At 43.0% G+C, this 17,653-nt stretch overlaps 1 protein-coding gene across 3 annotated transcripts; it reads right to left on the reverse strand.

Annotated features, from left to right (window-relative positions):
- Positions 1-3,778: 3,778 nt before the first annotated feature.
- Positions 3,779-15,438, reverse strand: LOC139411138 (ELMO domain-containing protein 3-like). Of its 3 annotated transcripts, XM_071157015.1 has the most exons (14): positions 15,377-15,432; positions 14,854-14,889; positions 14,127-14,636; positions 13,118-13,189; positions 10,939-11,013; positions 10,231-10,300; positions 9,860-9,922; positions 9,646-9,734; positions 9,419-9,542; positions 9,211-9,333; positions 8,949-9,079; positions 8,712-8,788; positions 8,506-8,633; positions 3,779-8,377 (listed from the first exon to the last, which is right to left on the reverse strand). In XM_071157015.1, the coding sequence occupies exons 3-14, from the start codon at positions 14,160-14,162 to the stop codon at positions 8,139-8,141; spliced, it is 1,227 nt and encodes a 408-aa protein (XP_071013116.1). In that variant the 5' UTR covers positions 14,163-14,636; positions 14,854-14,889; positions 15,377-15,432; the 3' UTR covers positions 3,779-8,138. The 3 variants fall into 3 exon arrangements, with proteins under 3 accessions (XP_071013116.1, XP_071013115.1, XP_071013114.1); XM_071157014.1 differs by lacking the exon at positions 14,854-14,889 and having other exon boundaries at positions 15,377-15,438; XM_071157013.1 differs by lacking the exon at positions 14,854-14,889 and having other exon boundaries at positions 13,118-13,276; positions 15,377-15,426.
- Between the last annotated feature and the right edge of the window lie 2,215 nt (positions 15,439-17,653).

Genomic DNA, 17,653 nt, shown 5'->3' on the forward strand with positions numbered 1-17,653 from the left:
GCCATGCACGTCTCCAACTCAATCATCGAGTTTGCAGACGACACAACAGTAGTAGGCTTGATTACCAACAAAGATGAGACAGCCTACAGGGAGGTAAGGGCTCTCTGAGTGCGGTGTCAGGAAAATAACCTCTCACTCAACATCAACAAAACAAAGGAGATGATTGTGGACTTCAGGAAACAGCAGAGGGAGCACCGCCCTATCCACATCGATGAAACAGCAGTGGAGAAGATAGAAAGTTTTAAGTTCCTCGGTGTACACATCACGTACAAACTTAAATGGTCTACCCACACAGACAGTGTGGTGAAGAAAGCGCTTCTTGAACCTCAGGAGGCTGAAGAAATTTGTCTTGTCACCTAAAACCCTCACAAACTTTTACAGATGCACAATTGAGAGCATCCTGTCAGGCTGTATCACTGCCTGGTACGGCAACTGCACCAGCCACAACCGCAGGGCTCTCCAAAGGGTGGTGCGGTCTGCACAACGCATCACAGGGGGCAAACTACCTGCCCTCCAGGACACCTACAGCACCCGATGTCACAGGAAGGCCAAAAAGATAATCAAAGACAACAACCACCGAGCCACTGCCTGTTCACCTCACTACCATCCAGAAGGCGAGGTCAGTACAGGTGTATCAAAGCTGGGACTGAGAGACTGAAAAACAGAAAAAGGCCATCAGACTGTTAAACAGCCATCACTAGCACAGAGAGGCTGCTGCCTACACTTTAATAAATGGAACACTGGTCACTTTAATAATGCCACTTTAATCATGTTTACATTTATTGCATTACTCATCTCAAATGTTTATACTGTATTCTATACTATCTATTGCATCTTTATATATTCTTATTCCATTCCTTTACTTAGATTTGTGTGTATTAGGTATATTCTGTGGAATTGTTAGATATTACTTGTTAGATATTCATGCACTGTCGGAACTAGAAGCACAAGCACTTCGCTACAATCGCAATAACATCTGCTAACCATGTGTATGTGACCAATACATTTTTTTTAGTGTGTTTTTTCTAACCTGATACAAACATGTCTTTGTGGAACTTAGTTTTAAGACTCAGCGTATAGCTAAGGTCCGCTTGGCTGCGACCTACATGTGACATCCCATGTATGGAAACTTGAAGAAAGGTGAACATTATGGTGTTTTGCTGTTGTGAATGCAGTTAGACGGTTGAGCCCTCAGGCTATCAACCTTGTGACCGCCATTGAATTACTGAACAAAACGCGGCAACAAAACGGAGGTATTGGGAAATAAAGAGGGACTTGTGTAACAGGGACTCTTGTGACTGCAACCAGATGAAGATCATCAAAGGTAAGTGATTCATTTTATTGCTATTTCTGACTTTCGTGACTCCTCTACTTGGCTTAAAAATGTTTGTATGCTTTTGTAAGTGTGGCGCAGTCCTCAGATAATCGCATGATATGCTATCGCCGTAAAGCTTTTTTGAAATCTGACACAGCAGCTAGATTAACAAGAAGTTCATCTTTAAGCCGATGTATACCACTTGTATCTTTCATGAATGTTTATTATGAGTATTTCTGTATTTTGAATTTGGCGCTCTGCAATTACACCGGATGTTGTCGAGGTGGGTCGCTAGCGGAACGCCTGCTCCAGAGAGGTGAACAATTTCTGCTAGTTAGTCTTTGCTACCATGTGGCTTTTAGCTTGCTTGATCCTACTAGCTGAGGAGTGTTAATTCACCTGTTTCCATACATGTGTCATTTTAAAACATTTATCTTACAAAGAAGTTGTTTAATCTAACTGCTTAACTATTTATCAGTATATGGAATTGTATTTGGGGTTTTTTACAAATTTTTTCCATAATCTTTATAGGAAAATTCCATGGGCAATATTTGATGTGTGGAGACATTTCCCTGCAGCTAATGTAGAAGGAAAAGCTGTGTATATTTGCAAATACTGTGCCAAATCATATGTGAAGAATGCAACAAGATGCAAAATCATCTGGCCAATTGCATAAAGTTGCTCACAGGTAATGTGTATTGGAAGAGATTTCTGAATGTTCTTCGCCCAGCAATACACCCCTCCAACCCAACATGCTTATCTACTCATTTACTGGATGCAGAGCTCAACAGAGTTCAAGTGAAGGTCAAGCAAATCATTGAGAAAGCAGAATGTATTGCAATCATCTCTGATGGGTGGTCGAATGTTCGTTGACAAGGAATAATTAACTACATGATCTCCACCACTCTACCAGTATTCTACATTCTCTACATTGCAGATGAGCTGAAGGCAGTCATCAATGACCTTGGACCACAGAAGGTATTTGCACTGGTGACAGACAATGCTACGAACATGAAGGCTGCTTGGTCTAAAGTGAGTCCTACCCTCACATCACACCCATTGGCTGTGCTGCTCATGCATTAAATCTGCTCCTCAAGGACATCATGGTGCTGAAAACAATGGATGCACTACAAAAGAGCCAATGAAATGGTTAGCTATGTGAAGGGTCATCAAGTTATAGCAGCAATCTACCTCACAAAGTAAAGTGAGAAGAATAAGAAGCACCACATTGAAGCTGCCCTGCAACACCAGCTGGGGTGGTGTTATCATGTTTGACAGTCTCCTGGATGGGAAGGAGTCTCTCCAAGAAATGTCCATATCACAGTCTGCCGATATGGACAGCCTCATCAAGATTGTATTTTGGGAGTTTTTTTATTTTCTTTCTAGAGTGGTAAGCAACCTGAAACTCCTGAAACCTATAGCAGTAGCAATTGCACAGATTGGGGGAGACAATGCCATCCTATATGATGTTCAGACTCTGCTTGCAGATGTAAGAGAAGAAATCCGTACTGCCCTGCCCACTTCACTGTTGCTCCAAGCAGAGGAAACTGCAGTTCTGAAATATATTTTTAAAAAGCGTGAAGATTTATACCTGAAGCCCATACATGCCGCTGTGTACATGTTGGACCCCAAGTATGCTGGCAAGAGCATCCTGTCTGGTGCAGAGATCAGCAAAGCCAATGGTGTCATCACTACTGTGTCTCGCCTCCTTGGCCTGGATGAGGGCAAGGTTCTTGGCAGTCTGGCAAAGTACACTTCCAAGCAAGGGCTTTGGGATGGAGTTACAATATGACAGTCGTGCCATCATATCTCATCAGCCACCTGGTGGAAGGGACTTTGTGGATCTGAGGCTCTTTCTCCTGTTGCCTCCATCATCCTCCAAATCCTACCAACATCAGCCGCCTCAGAGCGCAACTGGTCCTTGTTTGGGAACACACACACAAAAGCACGCAACATGCTGACCAACACAAGGGATGAAAAATTGGTGGCCTTCCGGGCCTCAACAAGGTTGGAAAGTGACAGTGAAGATGAGGCCTCAAAGTTGTTCAAAATGTTCAAGAGGTGGACATTGAGGAGGTCCAGGGAGAAGACATGGAAGCCTGAGTGGAAGACAACCAAAGCTTTAGTTGAGTCAACTCATTTAATTAAAGTTCAATTCATAACAAATGATTTTTATAATTGTATTTCTTTTGGAAGGATTTAATCATTTGCAATTATGTATACTTAAGGTAAAATGTTTATGTTTCTGCCTCCATACATGGTAAGGTAAATAAATCCAATGCAAAAAAAATATTTAAAAAAAATCGACATTTAAATTGTATTAATTCCCATATATTCCCGTTCATTTCGACAGAATGTTTCCACCTCTGAATATTCCCCAAAATGTGCAACCCTAAAAGGGGATCCATAATAAATACAAATACAAGAATAATAACCGCAGCACAAAGAAAGAGAGCAAATAACTGTTTTCAATTGCATTTATTTAGGTTTCTCCATACCATACATTTTACTGTACAACGGCACATATTTCTGAAATAACTCCCATTATAAAATAGGGCATCTACAATTAAGGTACAGTCATAAAATGCTTTCAGGGAAAAAAGACGACAAAAGCAACAGTAGAACATCTTCATATAAAGCGCAGGGGATTCAGGAAATTATTTGTTGTCGACAAAGCAGAGATTCAGACCACTCATTTCAGAGTACCTTGCATCCTGCTTAAGACCCGTTTTCTCTTGGTTTTGAACTGAGATCTATCAGTTGAAAACAAAATATGACATAACTGGTGCAAATTTCAAGCCAGAACCTTGATTTAGGACTGCAAATCAAATTTGGAGAAGCAACACAATTTTTCTGTACGATCAGAAACTAATATCATTGTTATTTCTCGTTTTTTCCCCTGACATGGTCAAAAGGTGGGAACAATCACTAATACACACAAGAAAGTGGATACCGTCGAAGCGACAAGTAAATTAGCTTATCATTAACATAGTCAACATCAGTAATGATTGTTCAAAAATCCATTAGAGTGGATCTGCAGTCAAGCAGATAGATCTATGTAGATCTAAGCGTGTGGTTGGGCCTATAGTGGGCCTGTGTCATTTCAAATAAAGTACATAGACCTACCAGCTTCAGTGTTAGTTCACTAGTGTTTCAGGTGTGGAATTAACATGACATTTGACATCCAAGCTGTGTATGAGGGAGTGTGTATAACTAAGGAAAGAGAAAATATACAATCTGCCATTATATGAAGTGAGAAGCCATTGTCTTTAACAGACATTCAAAGAAGAGAAAGAGAAGATTTGTCTGAAGTCTTGAGGTAAGCAATGTGTTTCAATAGAACGCCCTACTGACAATCATATAGTTACAATCACCTTCTGTACAAACTTCCTGATTCACACACTGAACTGCAACAAGCCCCTCTGCTAAAATAGAACAAAAAATAACTTTATGTGTATCTTCACAATCTGAAATGCAGGTTCAGTTAAATTATTGACGGGCGGCAGGTAGCCTAGTGGTTAGAGCATTAGGCGAGTAACCAAAAGTTTGCTGGATCGAACTCCCGAGCTGACAAGGTCAAAATCTGTCGCTCTGCCCCTGAACAAAGCAGTTAACACACTGTTCCCCGGTAGGCTGCCATTGTAAATAAGAATTCGTTCTTAACGGACTTGCCTTTTTAAATTAATTCAAATAAAATAGACTTTAGTCCATTATTTCAGCTTAAAGAGGCTATGATGAGATTACGGCTACAAAGAGTTCCTTTATGCTGGTTTGAAAACATAACACATGCAAAGCATAATATTCAGCCACCTAACAACACTCACACTGTACACACCTCCAACATTCTGTAAGAGTGCAAATTTTGCTGATAAAAAAAACACATTCGCTTGGCAAAATAATGAGCACGAATTCCTTTAAAAAAAAATAGGGGGGTAGATGTGGAGAGTAATGTGCTTGGAAATAACCCAATAAAACAAGGTAGGCTATGTATAGGAGCTGATAATGTCCACCTTTATAGATGTTTATATAATGTTTATACTTTAGAATGAGTTGAATGGGTTTGTGTTACCTCAAACCCCTGACACAGTGATACATCCAATTTGTTATAGGCTTCCCTTAGAGGGTAACATGACATCCTCTGGGCGAGCAGACACAATAGAACCATCTGGAACACAAGCAGCATCCTACTCACAGAATGACGTCACTGTAATTCTACAGTATGGTTCAAATGACCCCCTCCTACTTGTTCTGCTTTCAGAGCAGAAGACAAAGTTCATATTTAAGAACAGGCTACCGAAGATCTACAAGTACCTCAAAAACATTCATCCACTGAGTAGCTCCACTAATGAGATGTGTGTGTCTCTTGTAGATGGGGGGGGGGGGGGGTGAATGTCCTATAGTAACAGCTTGAACACTCACTGGCACTACAGACTGTAAATGAGACATGACAAAGAGCAACAAATTCTACAAGGAAGATAAAACAACAAGGATGCTATCTGATGCTACAGTACTAGTGCTACCTGAACATGCTACTGATTGAGACTGCAGAGCTATGCTCCCCTGCCATACTATACCATTCCCCACAAACACACCCTGAAATAAGGAAGGATTTCCCTCATCATACAACACTATTATTACTGATTATCCATGACAGAATTGGGATTGCATACGGTACACCTTCTTAGAGACACCCTTCACTGTTATCATCACTATCATCTTATCATTTAAAATGAGTAAATTCTCCCAAATCACAAATGTTCCTCATCATAACAATACCATGTTGTCTATGGACACCCTAACCTTTAGCTCATTCTAGATATCCATGAGATTAGCTAAATGTGTAATTTGTGTGCACTATCCATTTAGTCAGATAACCCAGACGATTGCCCTAGTCAAACAACTCCAGTTGGATGCTCTATAACGGAATGCATGTAGAAAGTTTCCAGCAGACTTCAATCACTAGTCTGACTAAACCAGCCCACCAACACACTCTGCTACTCCATGGCTAGTCAGCTGTTGGCTTGACTGACCTGTCTAAATGCTAATCTCAAATGAAATCATTTTTATTATGTAATTCACTACTTTTGACCAGAGAAACACAGGGCATATGATCAAAAGTAGAACATTATATAGGGACCTAAACATTATATTTGAGACGAAGGCTAAATCCCAGTTCAGATACAACAGCCGACATGAGACGAGATAACAAGTAGCTCATTTTAGAACGTTGTACAACTAAAGAATGGGAAATCAGATCAAGACGAGAAGCGCAGTTGAGACCTTTTCCACAGTAACACTGCCTCTTTATAATGACGTGATTAAACTTTGAAACGAAGTTGCCACTTGTAGCAAACGAGTGTCCTGAAATACATGCACCAGAAACAGGGTACACTTTATGACTTGTCAGATAAATACTATTATCAGCAAGCTAGGCTAGCTATGTGCAGCAACATAGCTAGCTAATTGTCTGCTTGGCTGAAAACAGAACGTTAGCGCATGTATTTCTCTGATTGGCTAAATGGATCAGTCTCGTCGCAAGACATTAGCTAAAGCTTTGACATGTAGAATCTTGGGAAGCTGCAGCCGACGACCTGAGACGTTAAGGCGACACCGTTCATATCAAACAAACTTAGTTCTACAACTCTTTAAAAGGTAGACTCGGCGGTATGACGTAGACGCAGAAAGTAAACAGCACAGGTCCTGTGGCAGCCACACGCCAACAGCCTGAAGCGAACCTGTGCGCATGCGCAGATGGTGAGAGCGAAGTCTTGAAGTCGTTGCCGCCGAGTTCACCTTAATAAAGACAGTTGCGTCGCGTCTCATTATGTATTTGAACTGGGCTTATCAATTCTAACCCTCATCCTTAGTTTCTTAGCATAATAAGTTCCTCTCACTTTTATAAATACCATCAAGTACCCTATCCATATAATATCATTTCATATACAGTATAATCTCATCTATTGTCATGAACAGCTATCCCTTTGGAAAGGACTAAAATAGTTTTTAAATTATTAAAAAATATATCCCCCATACAATAGGGGGGGCTCTGGGCCTATTCAACCTGCACTGGGAGATGGAGACAAGAACCATCGGAGCCCACAGACCCACCACACACATAAGCCCAACTACACACACAAACACATTGCTCCCTGTTCCAACTCCCTATAGCCAACACAGACCTTTACCTTCATACCCAGCACGCACACACAAACACACCCAGGCTTGGTTCTGCTGACAGTAGAAAACAGACATACACACTATGGCTTTCCAGAACTCTACTAGGGCCGTATAGACAGATCGGTGCCCTGGGGCTTGGCAGCTATTCAATAAACCAAGGGTGGGCATTCTTACTCTGCAGGCTTTGGCTCCAGCCAAGCTGAAACACACCTGATTCAACTTATCGACGCCTTGATTAAAGACTATGATTGGATGATTAGAAGAAGAATCAGGTGCGTCCTTGTACCGTAAAATTGCCTGTCCCTGCACTAGACCCAGAGAAAACGCTAATATTTCATTCACTCTCTCGTCCTCTTTAATGACATCTTCTATTCATCCATCAGTCCCATGTCTGTGATTTAGTGTTATCTGAACGCCACACCATCATGTACTTCTGTTGGGAGAAAAGGGATCCCATACAAAATTATCTGAGAGCAGCTTTACAGCATCAATGGGTATGTACCACAAATTAGTGGGGTCAGCGCTTGGTGGGGTCCTCATTCTCTTTCTGTCTCACACACACACAAACAGACACACACTCTCTCTTTCCAGCTAAGACTAGTGTAGCTGTGCTCACAGTCTCTCACTCTCTATCTCTCCCTATGTCTCAGATGAGCCTGGCCTCTCCCTCCATGTCTGGGGTCAGCTCACACACTCCAGTGAAGTGCATCTCCTTGCCTCTGGTTCCCTCAGACCTGGCACCTCTCTCCCCCAGGCAGGGTGAGGGTTGCTGGGCCGTGGGGTCTGGGGAGGCCCGGGGGGCGCCGCCCGACCTTCTCTCCCTCAGGAAGACGTCAAGCCGACGCAGCATCTGCTTGGGGTTCTTTTTGGCAAACAGCTCCACTTCTGGAGGGGAGCAGAGACACAGTGGATGTCAAGGATGTGATTGTGTTACAAAGGGATGTTGTTAATAATGACATGATTCTGAAAACGACTGGGCTTTGTTAAGCCTTGGGTAAAACACAGAGAGTTGCCTTTGAGGACGAAGCCAGAGTCAGAGATAGTCTTCTGCTGGCTCTTCCAAAGCTGGTAGAGGTGCAGGAACGTGGCAACATAGAACTCGTTCAACACCCCCACTACCTGCTGTCGACGGTTACACTCCCTGGAAGACCACACACACAAAAGTGAGGACATCTTGTAAGCAAGTGACTAGGCTCTAGCAGTAGGGCAGGACACTTACTTGGAGAGGGCCTCTTCTCTGAGTGCATGCAGGGCGATACGGGTCATGTTGATGGACATCACACAGAACGGAAAGTTCTGGAGAAAGATTGGGCAGAAAGAGTAGAAACCAAAACTATTTGTAAATAGAAAGACTATTCAAGTAGCCAGGCACACATTACATAGATGTCCCTACTTGCCATACCTGAATAGTTTGTGGCCAGTGTGTGTGTGTGTGTGTGTGTGTGTGTGTATGTACCTGTGTGGGATGTTGGGACAGCTTGTAGATGTCTCTGGCTAGAGGCAGAGTCTCAGGGTCCATCACCAGGTACAGGGTGTGCATCAGCCCCAGGAAACCTGTACCACGCAGGTCTGTGGCTGGGTCCGTACCTACACACAGACACACACTCAACATTTCAGTGTTTTGTACATTTCTTCATAGCAATATATTCTTATCACACTTTTCATCTCAGTGTGAGAGCGGCATCTAATGAAGCATAGATACAGAAGATGTCTCTCACCTTGAAAGCCCACATTCTCCCAGTGGGTGCCGAACCGAGGACAGTCCTGCTTGCTGCCTGTCAGCCTCTTATAGATGGTCTGTAGAACACGCATGTGTACAGCCTGACTGTTATCCAAAGAACCTACAAAGAGAAAAACACACACAATCAGCCTCTTATTGTCTGCAAAACGGCTCTCCCGCTCTCTCATTCAAACACACACACTTACACTGTGCGATGGCGAAGACCAGGTCCCTCTCCTCCAGTAGTTCTCGGTGAAGTCGCGGCGGGCCGAACAGGAAGTGTGTGATAGCGGCCAGACCCGTCCTACGGATGGTGGGCTGGATGTTCTTCTACAGAGAGAGTGAGAACTGACATTCTTTTTCGTAATAATGAGAGTGAGACTCTACAATGCAGTCCTAAAACCCCCAGACACAGAAAGACCCACATTCTTACCAGCACCTCGCCAAGGTCTGTAGTCTGGAAGTGCTGCAACGCCTCATTAAAGGAGATGAGAGGAGTAGGACTGGACTCCTCGCTGACCACTGGAGACACACAGGACAATAACACACTTCAACAGATTCGTATACAACCTATAATGGAGGAGTAAAACATCACAGCTTTCAGGCAGCCACGGAATAGGTAGATGTTGCCCCTAACAACAGCTCACCTGGTTGGATACTCTCTAGAGCCTCCCACTCCTCTCGAGCCTGCTCCACCTCCGCACTCTCCTCTGCAAACACACACATACACACGGCTGAGAAACATCACAGACACAGCTAAACAGCAGCAACATACACAGGTGAGGAGTTCAGTCATGGTGCTATGGTCCCACCACCTCTCCAGTTAATTTTCAATCTGAACGACACCTTCTCCCCCTCTACGCCATGACACCATCATTTCATACCCTGCCCCTCATCCTCTTCTTCATCTTCCCATAGCCGGCTGGGGGGGGGGGGGAGATCTGCTAGGGTTGCCTGGTAGCTAGGAGACATGGTTGTTCCTTTGGGAAGAGGGGCCACTGAGTGTATTGTGTCATACCTTCAGTCTTGGGCTGTTCTCCTCCTGTAGCCAGAGACTGCAGAAGGCCATTCTGCTTCAGAGCTGAAATCTAGACAAATCACAAAAACATTAAGGACACCTGCTCCTTCAATGACATAGACTGACCAGGTGAATGCAGATGAAAGCTATAATCCCTTATTGAACCCTTATGATCCATTACTGACTTGTTAAATCCACTTCAAATCATGAAGGGGGGGACAGGTTAAAGAAGGATTTTTTAAGCCTTGAGACAATTAAGGCATGGATTGTGTATGTGTGCCATTCAGAGGGTGAATGGGCAAGACAAAATATGTGCCTTTGAACAGGGTATGGTGGTAGGTGCACCAGTTTGTGTCAAGAACTGCAACGCTGCTGGGGTTTTCACGCTGAACTGTTTCCCGTGTGTATCAAGAATGGTCCAACACCCAAAGGACATCCAGTGAACTTGACAACTGTGGAAAGCATTGGAGTCAACATGGGCCAGCATCCCTATGGAACGCTTTAGACGCCTTATAGTCTATGCCCTGACGAAATTAGTCTGTTCTGAAGGCAAAAGCAGGGGGTGCAACTAAATATTAGGAAGGTTTTCCTAAAGTTTGGTATTCTCAGTGTATCTGTAAACACACAATTTTATTTAAAGAACAACACTAGGGTCAGTTCCCTTTCCTGTAATGTCTTTGACATGAGGGACAGTATAGAGCAACTCACTGGCAGAGACTTGAGCAGTGAACTGCCATTGGCGTGCTCTTTGACACTATGACCTGGCGTCAGTCCATTAATCACCTGGGAATACAGAAACACAACAGGTTACACAATGCCAGTGGTGGAAAGTACTTAAGTAAAAAATACTTAAAAGTACTAAAGTAGTTTTTTGGGGTATCTATACTTTACTTTTTAATATATATTTTTTTTACAAATTTTACTTTCACTTCACTACATTCCTAAAGAAAACAATATACACTGCTCAAAAAAATAAAGGGAACACTAAAATAACACATCCTAGATCTGAATGAATGAAATATTCTTATTAAATACTTTTTTCTTTACATAGTTGAATGTGCTGACAACAAAATCACACACAAATTATCAATGGAAATCAAATTTATCAACCCATGGAGGTCTGGATTTGGAGTCACACTCAAAATTAAAGTGGAAAACCACACTACAGGCTGATCCAACTTTGATGTAATGTCCTTAAAACAAGTCAAAATTAGGCTCAGTAGTGTGTGTGGCCTCCATGTGCCTGTATGACCTCCCTACAACGCCTGGGCATGCTCCTGATGAGGTGGCGGATGGTCTCCTGAGGGATCTCCTCCCAGACCTGGACTAAAGCATCTGCCAACTCCTGGACAGTCTGTGGTGCAACGTGGCGTTGGTGGATGGAGCGAGACATGATGTCTCAGATGTGCTCAATTGGATTCAGGTCTGGGCATCAATGCCTTCTTCTTGCAGGAACTGCTAGAAGTTGCTGGAGGATGTTGCAGGCAGCAGAACGTTCTCCAAGGTGTCTCCAGACTCTTTCACCTCTGTCACATGTGCTCAGTGTGAACCTGCTTTCATCTGTGAAGAGCACAGGGCGCCAGTGGCGAATTTGCCAATCTTGGTGTTCTCTGGCAAATGCCAAACGTCCTGCACGGTGTTGGGCTGTAAGCACAACCCCACCTGTGGACGTCGGGCCCTCATACCACCCTCATGGAGTCTGTTTCTGACCGTTTGAGCAGACACATGCACATTTGTGGCCTGCTGGAGGTCATTTTGCAGGGCTCTGGCAGTGCTCCTCCTGCTCCTCCTTGCACAAAGGCGGAGGTAGCGGTCCTGCTGCTGGGTTGTTGCCCTCCTACGGCCTCCTCCACGTCTCTGGCCTGTCTCCTGGTAGCGCCTCCATACTCTGGACACTACGCTGACAGACACAGCAAACCTTCTTGCCACAGCTCGCATTGATGTGCCATCCTGGATGAGCTGCACTACCTGAGCCACTTGTGTGGGTTGTAGACTCTGTCTCATGCTACCACTAGAGTGAAAGCACCGCCAGCATTCAAAAGTGACCAAAACATCAGCCAGGAAGCATAGGAACTGAGAAGTGGTCGGTCACCACCTGCAGAACCACTCCTTTATTGGGGGTGTCTTGCTAATTGCCTATAATTTCCACCTGTTGTCTATTCCATTTGCACAACAGCATGTGAAATGTATTGTCAATCAGTGTTGCTTCCTAAGTGGACAGTTTGATTTCACAGAAGTGTGATTGACTTGGAGTTACATTGTGTTGTTTAAGTGTTCCCTTTATTTTTTTGAGCAGTGTACTTTTTACTCCATTCCTTTTCCCTGACATCAAAAAGCACTCGTTACATTTTGAGTGCTTGGCAGGACAGGAAAATGGTCCAATTCACACACCTCTCAAGATAACATCCCTGGTCATACCTATTGCCTCTTATCTGGCGGACTCACTAAACACAAATGGGGTGTGCCCCTGGCTGTCCGTAAATAAATCAAAAACAAGAAAATGGTGCTGTCTGGTTTGCTTAATAAGAAAATTGAAATGATTCATACTTACTTTTACTTCTGATTCATAAGTATATTTTAGAAATGACATTTACATTTGATACTTATGTATATTTAAAGCCAAATACTTTTAGAGTTTCACTCAAGTAGTATTTTACTGGGTGACTTTCACTTGAGTAATTTTCTATTAAAGGCATCTTTACTTTTACTCAAGTATGACAATTGGGTACTTTTTACACCACTACACAATGTAACATAGAACAGCAGGACCAACAAGCTACCAGTCTATACTGATGATAACAGGAGAGGTATACAGACATTCCTGCTTAATAACAATGTTTAAACAAACATTTCTGAAAGGGAACCTCTGGTTAGTTGTTGTACTCACAGGTTTGTGGTTAGAGTGGCCATTGGTTAGCTCCTCTGTCTCTTTACATTCATGTGACACACCATTCAGACCCTGAGAGGAGGGGGACAGACCGAGAGGCATCATCAGACACAGCCAGGGTAGCATGGAAGAACAGGAAGAAAGGGGGCAGGAACATCTCTGTGGAATGAGATGCAGCTAAGGATCAGGTGGTTGCCCTCTCACCTGACCTGGGTGTATTTATTAGTCTGATTCCATTACAAAACATTTGGTCGGTTGCTAAATGTTTTGCGACTTAAAACGTTTACTCCAAACGGAAAACGTTTTGCTACAAAAACGAGTTTCTCTATTGGACAGATTCTGATAGGTCCCTCCCCGTTTCGTTCCGTTTGTGTCCAGTTGGTTCCTATAGCAAATGGTAAATGGATTCCGTTGCAAAACAGAGACCAAACGTTTTGCAACAGAATCCAACTAATGAATCCACCCCTGGCAAGATGGTACAGTGCCAGTGCAGACACAGCAGAGAAAGAGAACTGTTAGGCTACTTTGTGGTGGAAACCTTTTATATCCCCATGTGAACACTTTAGAGGGGAAGCTGCTTCATTACTTCCTCCTCCACTCTAACACAATGGGGATTAAAAACAGAAGGGAGAGATGGAAATTCAGCTAAGCACCACACATTTCACGGTCAATAGTCAGAAAAACGGTCTAATGGATGTGTCTACAGTACTATAAGGTTGTACCTTCAAGCAGATAGATCTGTTAGTGCAGCAAGTCTCATTGTGCAATCTGATTGAATACCACCACACCCACATTGTCTACCCCTGTGATGGTATCACAGACAGTATACAGTTAACATGTGTACAGAACAGGCCATAAGGTCAAAATGTTGATTTGGAACTTGACTGATGTCTGTTGACTGATACTGTTCCATTTCATTGTATACAGCTGATGCGACTGTTAATCACATAGTTTACACACAGTTTAAACTACTTCAAAAGGTTAGACTACTCCAGGTTAAAACACCTACCTCCGTGTGTGATGTGACACCGCTGTCCTCTTCCATGGCATGAGTGTGTGAGTCCCTATGTATGTGTGAGTGGGTAAACCCTGTTCTTTAAAGCCTAATTTCTCAGACTAAGGCGGTCAAAAGTGCTATTGGGAAGACCCTCATGTTGTCTGTTGTGTCCCTTTCCACAACTACTGTGTTTCAAACTTCTCCTTCCTTCCGCTCTCTTGGTCCAGACTTTAGTCAACAGGTTGATCTCATTGAATTCAATTGTTGTGCATCCTGCCCCATTAGAGGGGCTGCAGGGCTGGGTATGGACACTGCTGGTCTGGTATGGCCTCTTTCTTTCCCAGCCGCTTCATTGCTTTGACACTCAATGTTGGCACCTCACATCCACGATGTAACAATGTTCAAACCCTGGTGGGGCGAGTCTTGAAGTCTTGCAGAGTTGGAGTGGACCTTCTCCTTGACAGGATCTAACCAATAGGGGGCACTCATGCCATGCTATGTCAAACTGGTTGTCATGGATATCTGCAATTTGGGGCAGAAAAATAAGGTGGGTAACTTGCTAGCTTGCTCACAAATAAAATGTCAAAAGCATACTAATTATCAATGAACACAAACTGATCAATTGTCTATTTCCAATTATCTTTGGAAAAAGTATCCAAACCAAACTCATTGAATGATTAGCTAACTACATTAACGTTACATAGCTAGAACCGTTATCAAGCTGTCAAACTAGGCTCACCAAATGGTAACGTGATACCGAAGACCCACTCACAGCCTACACACACACACAAAAAAACTTCAAGGTACAATCTGAAACGTGATTAACGTTGCCAGTAACTCAACTGACAACATTAGCTAACTACCGGTATGTTAGCAAGCTAGCTACGTGAGCTGACAGGCTACTGCTAGCTAGTCTAACTTACTGTACATTCAGTTAGCACTGGCTAGCTATATACATCATGAATGCGTTTTTTTTGTTGCATAACATTTGTGCTCAGAAGACAGTCAACATCAGTGGCTCTAAAGTACTGTCATCCAGCAAGCTAACATTAGCTAGCTAACTCTAAATCTAAGCTAAGTTAGCCTAGTTAGCAAGCTAAATATTTTTTCACAAGCCAACCACTAGTTTAACTACTGCCCTTCTGGAAACTGTCAAAACATTTTCGGATTTGTTTTATTTCTCTCTATTTCTTAAACATTCATCTCACAGCAGCGATTATCTATATAATAGTTAATTATCGTTTAATACAGTTTATTTTTACCTCAGTATCACTCCCTCCAATCTCAGTTTCCCTTCCCCCTTTCCACAGTTAACTTCAAGTGCATTCTGGGAATTGTGGTTTCCTGCCCTGCCTAAACTGCCTGTGCTGGACGGTTCCTTTTCGATTACGTCATGGCTAAAGCAAAGCCAGTGATACATTTCCCAGAATGAACATTGATTGTACTGGACACTGCAAATCGATTGTATAGTAAACTGTTTATGGTAATATAACCACAATGCACAGGTCCTGTAAAGTGGCCTGACAAATGGTATGTGTGGGTGTGCGCTGAGGCCATGGTTGTGATCGGATGCTGTACAGGTCAGAGGAGGTCAGAATGATGTGAACTTACTCACTGTACTCTATACCTTTGTTGAAGCAAAGTAGAAAAATAATACGTTTACGACTCTAATTTCATGTCTTCACGGTCCATCTCTCAAACCCCCATAGAGACATCTGGCATTTAACACAAACTGACATATTTGACCGCTCTGCATTGGTTTCCTATTGGCACAGATCTAGAGTCAGGTTAACCACACCCAATCACAAAACTGTCCAGCACCTGGACCAGGGCACATTTTATTCATTGGCTGACTGCACAATCACATGCTCTTCCGCTTTTAAATTTGAAGGGGGAAAAAATACCTAAAATGAGAGGTTAAACATTGCACCAAAACATCACGATTAGTGCTACATGCGGTTAGTTCACCAGTGTGTTTACAGTTATCCAATGGTGGAGGGGTAGGAAAGCAGTTATTGGTAGGAAAGCAGTTATTCCTGGTGACTGGCTGTCCCCGGCTGTGGTCAGCTCGCAGGGCTCGGCATGGACATGTACTCTGAGAAATAACAGCTCTCTGACCAGATCCCCCTGGGCACACCACCTATGTAAACCTTTGACATCATTGTGGTAGAACATGTGTGGGCTGGGGTGACGTACAGTAGGTAGTTAGACTGGTGCTCTCCATCCCATCCAGCGTCAGGGTTGGCCTGCCTGGCGGCCACAGAGAAAGACTGGGGCATGAGGACTATATTGCAGTCGAGGACATAGTTTATGTAATTTCAAAAGAGGGAATTGAACCATGGTTGTCATCTTGGTCAAGTATTGTATTTGATATTCCGATTGTTTGTTTTGTCTATTTTGTTGGGGTACTTCACTTATCTTCACTTTATGGCTGTGTTTTGAGGTTATACATTCCCTTCCCCCTTTACCCTTAACATATGTTTGTGATAGTGTCTCTTATTCTCTTCCCATGTATTAAGTATAGACCAAGGCCTTGGAGTGCCTTGAACACTTATTCTACTGTAAAGGATTTCATGCAAACTTGAATTATTATGCCTCAGAACACAGTTCCAATACATTTATTTTTTCCATAACTGAAACCCACCCTCTTAACTATTCACAATCCTCAAATAATCTGTGTATGCAACAGCCAACGTTGTTGCTATGAGTTTAATTGCCTAAGAAGTGTAGGTTAAAATTTTTACAATTTATACTTTAAACCGCTGCCAAGAATATACCAATGTTAGTTATGACAGTCACCACAGGAGGTTGGTGGCACCTTTATTGGGGAGTACGGGCAAGTGGTAATGGCTGGAGTGGAATTAGTGGAATGGTATGAAATACGGTACATCAAACACATGGTTTCCATGTGTTAAATGCCATTCCATTTGCTCAGTTCCAGACATTATTATGAGTCGCTGTAAGGGCGTTCGTCTTCCTATCCTGTGACACCAAACACAGTGACAGGAACAATCACCCACCAACACACAGTGAAACCCAGGCTACCTAAGTATGATTCTCAATCAGAGACAACTAATGACACCTGCCTCTGATTGAGAACCATACTAGGCCGAAAACATAGAAATGCCCCAAAACATAGAAAAACAAACATAGACTGCCCACCCAACTCACGCCCTGACCATACTAAATAAATACAAAACAACAGAAATAGAGGTCAGAACGTGACAGTCGCCCTCTCTTCAACAGCCTCCACTGACAGTCACTGCTCATGTTAGATTTAGCTCATTACCTCAATGTTAGCTGTTACTCAAATTCAGAACATTTCCTTTACCAATAAAATGTATATCTTCATCCAAGTGAAATTATTTTGTCAGCCTTACTCTCAAAGATTTTGATTTAGGCAAGTGCAGCATGCTGTGCTCTGACGTGTGCATCTGTAATCCTAGAAGACGCTGACTTCTATTAAAGAAAAAGCCTGTCTCTCTGACAAATATGACCCCCCTTTTTCACCCCTGAAACCCATTTTCCTTCAGAGCGCA

Source organism: Oncorhynchus clarkii, chromosome 6 (assembly GCF_045791955.1).
Source record: "Oncorhynchus clarkii lewisi isolate Uvic-CL-2024 chromosome 6, UVic_Ocla_1.0, whole genome shotgun sequence".
Taxonomy (NCBI): Eukaryota; Metazoa; Chordata; class Actinopteri; order Salmoniformes; family Salmonidae; genus Oncorhynchus; species Oncorhynchus clarkii.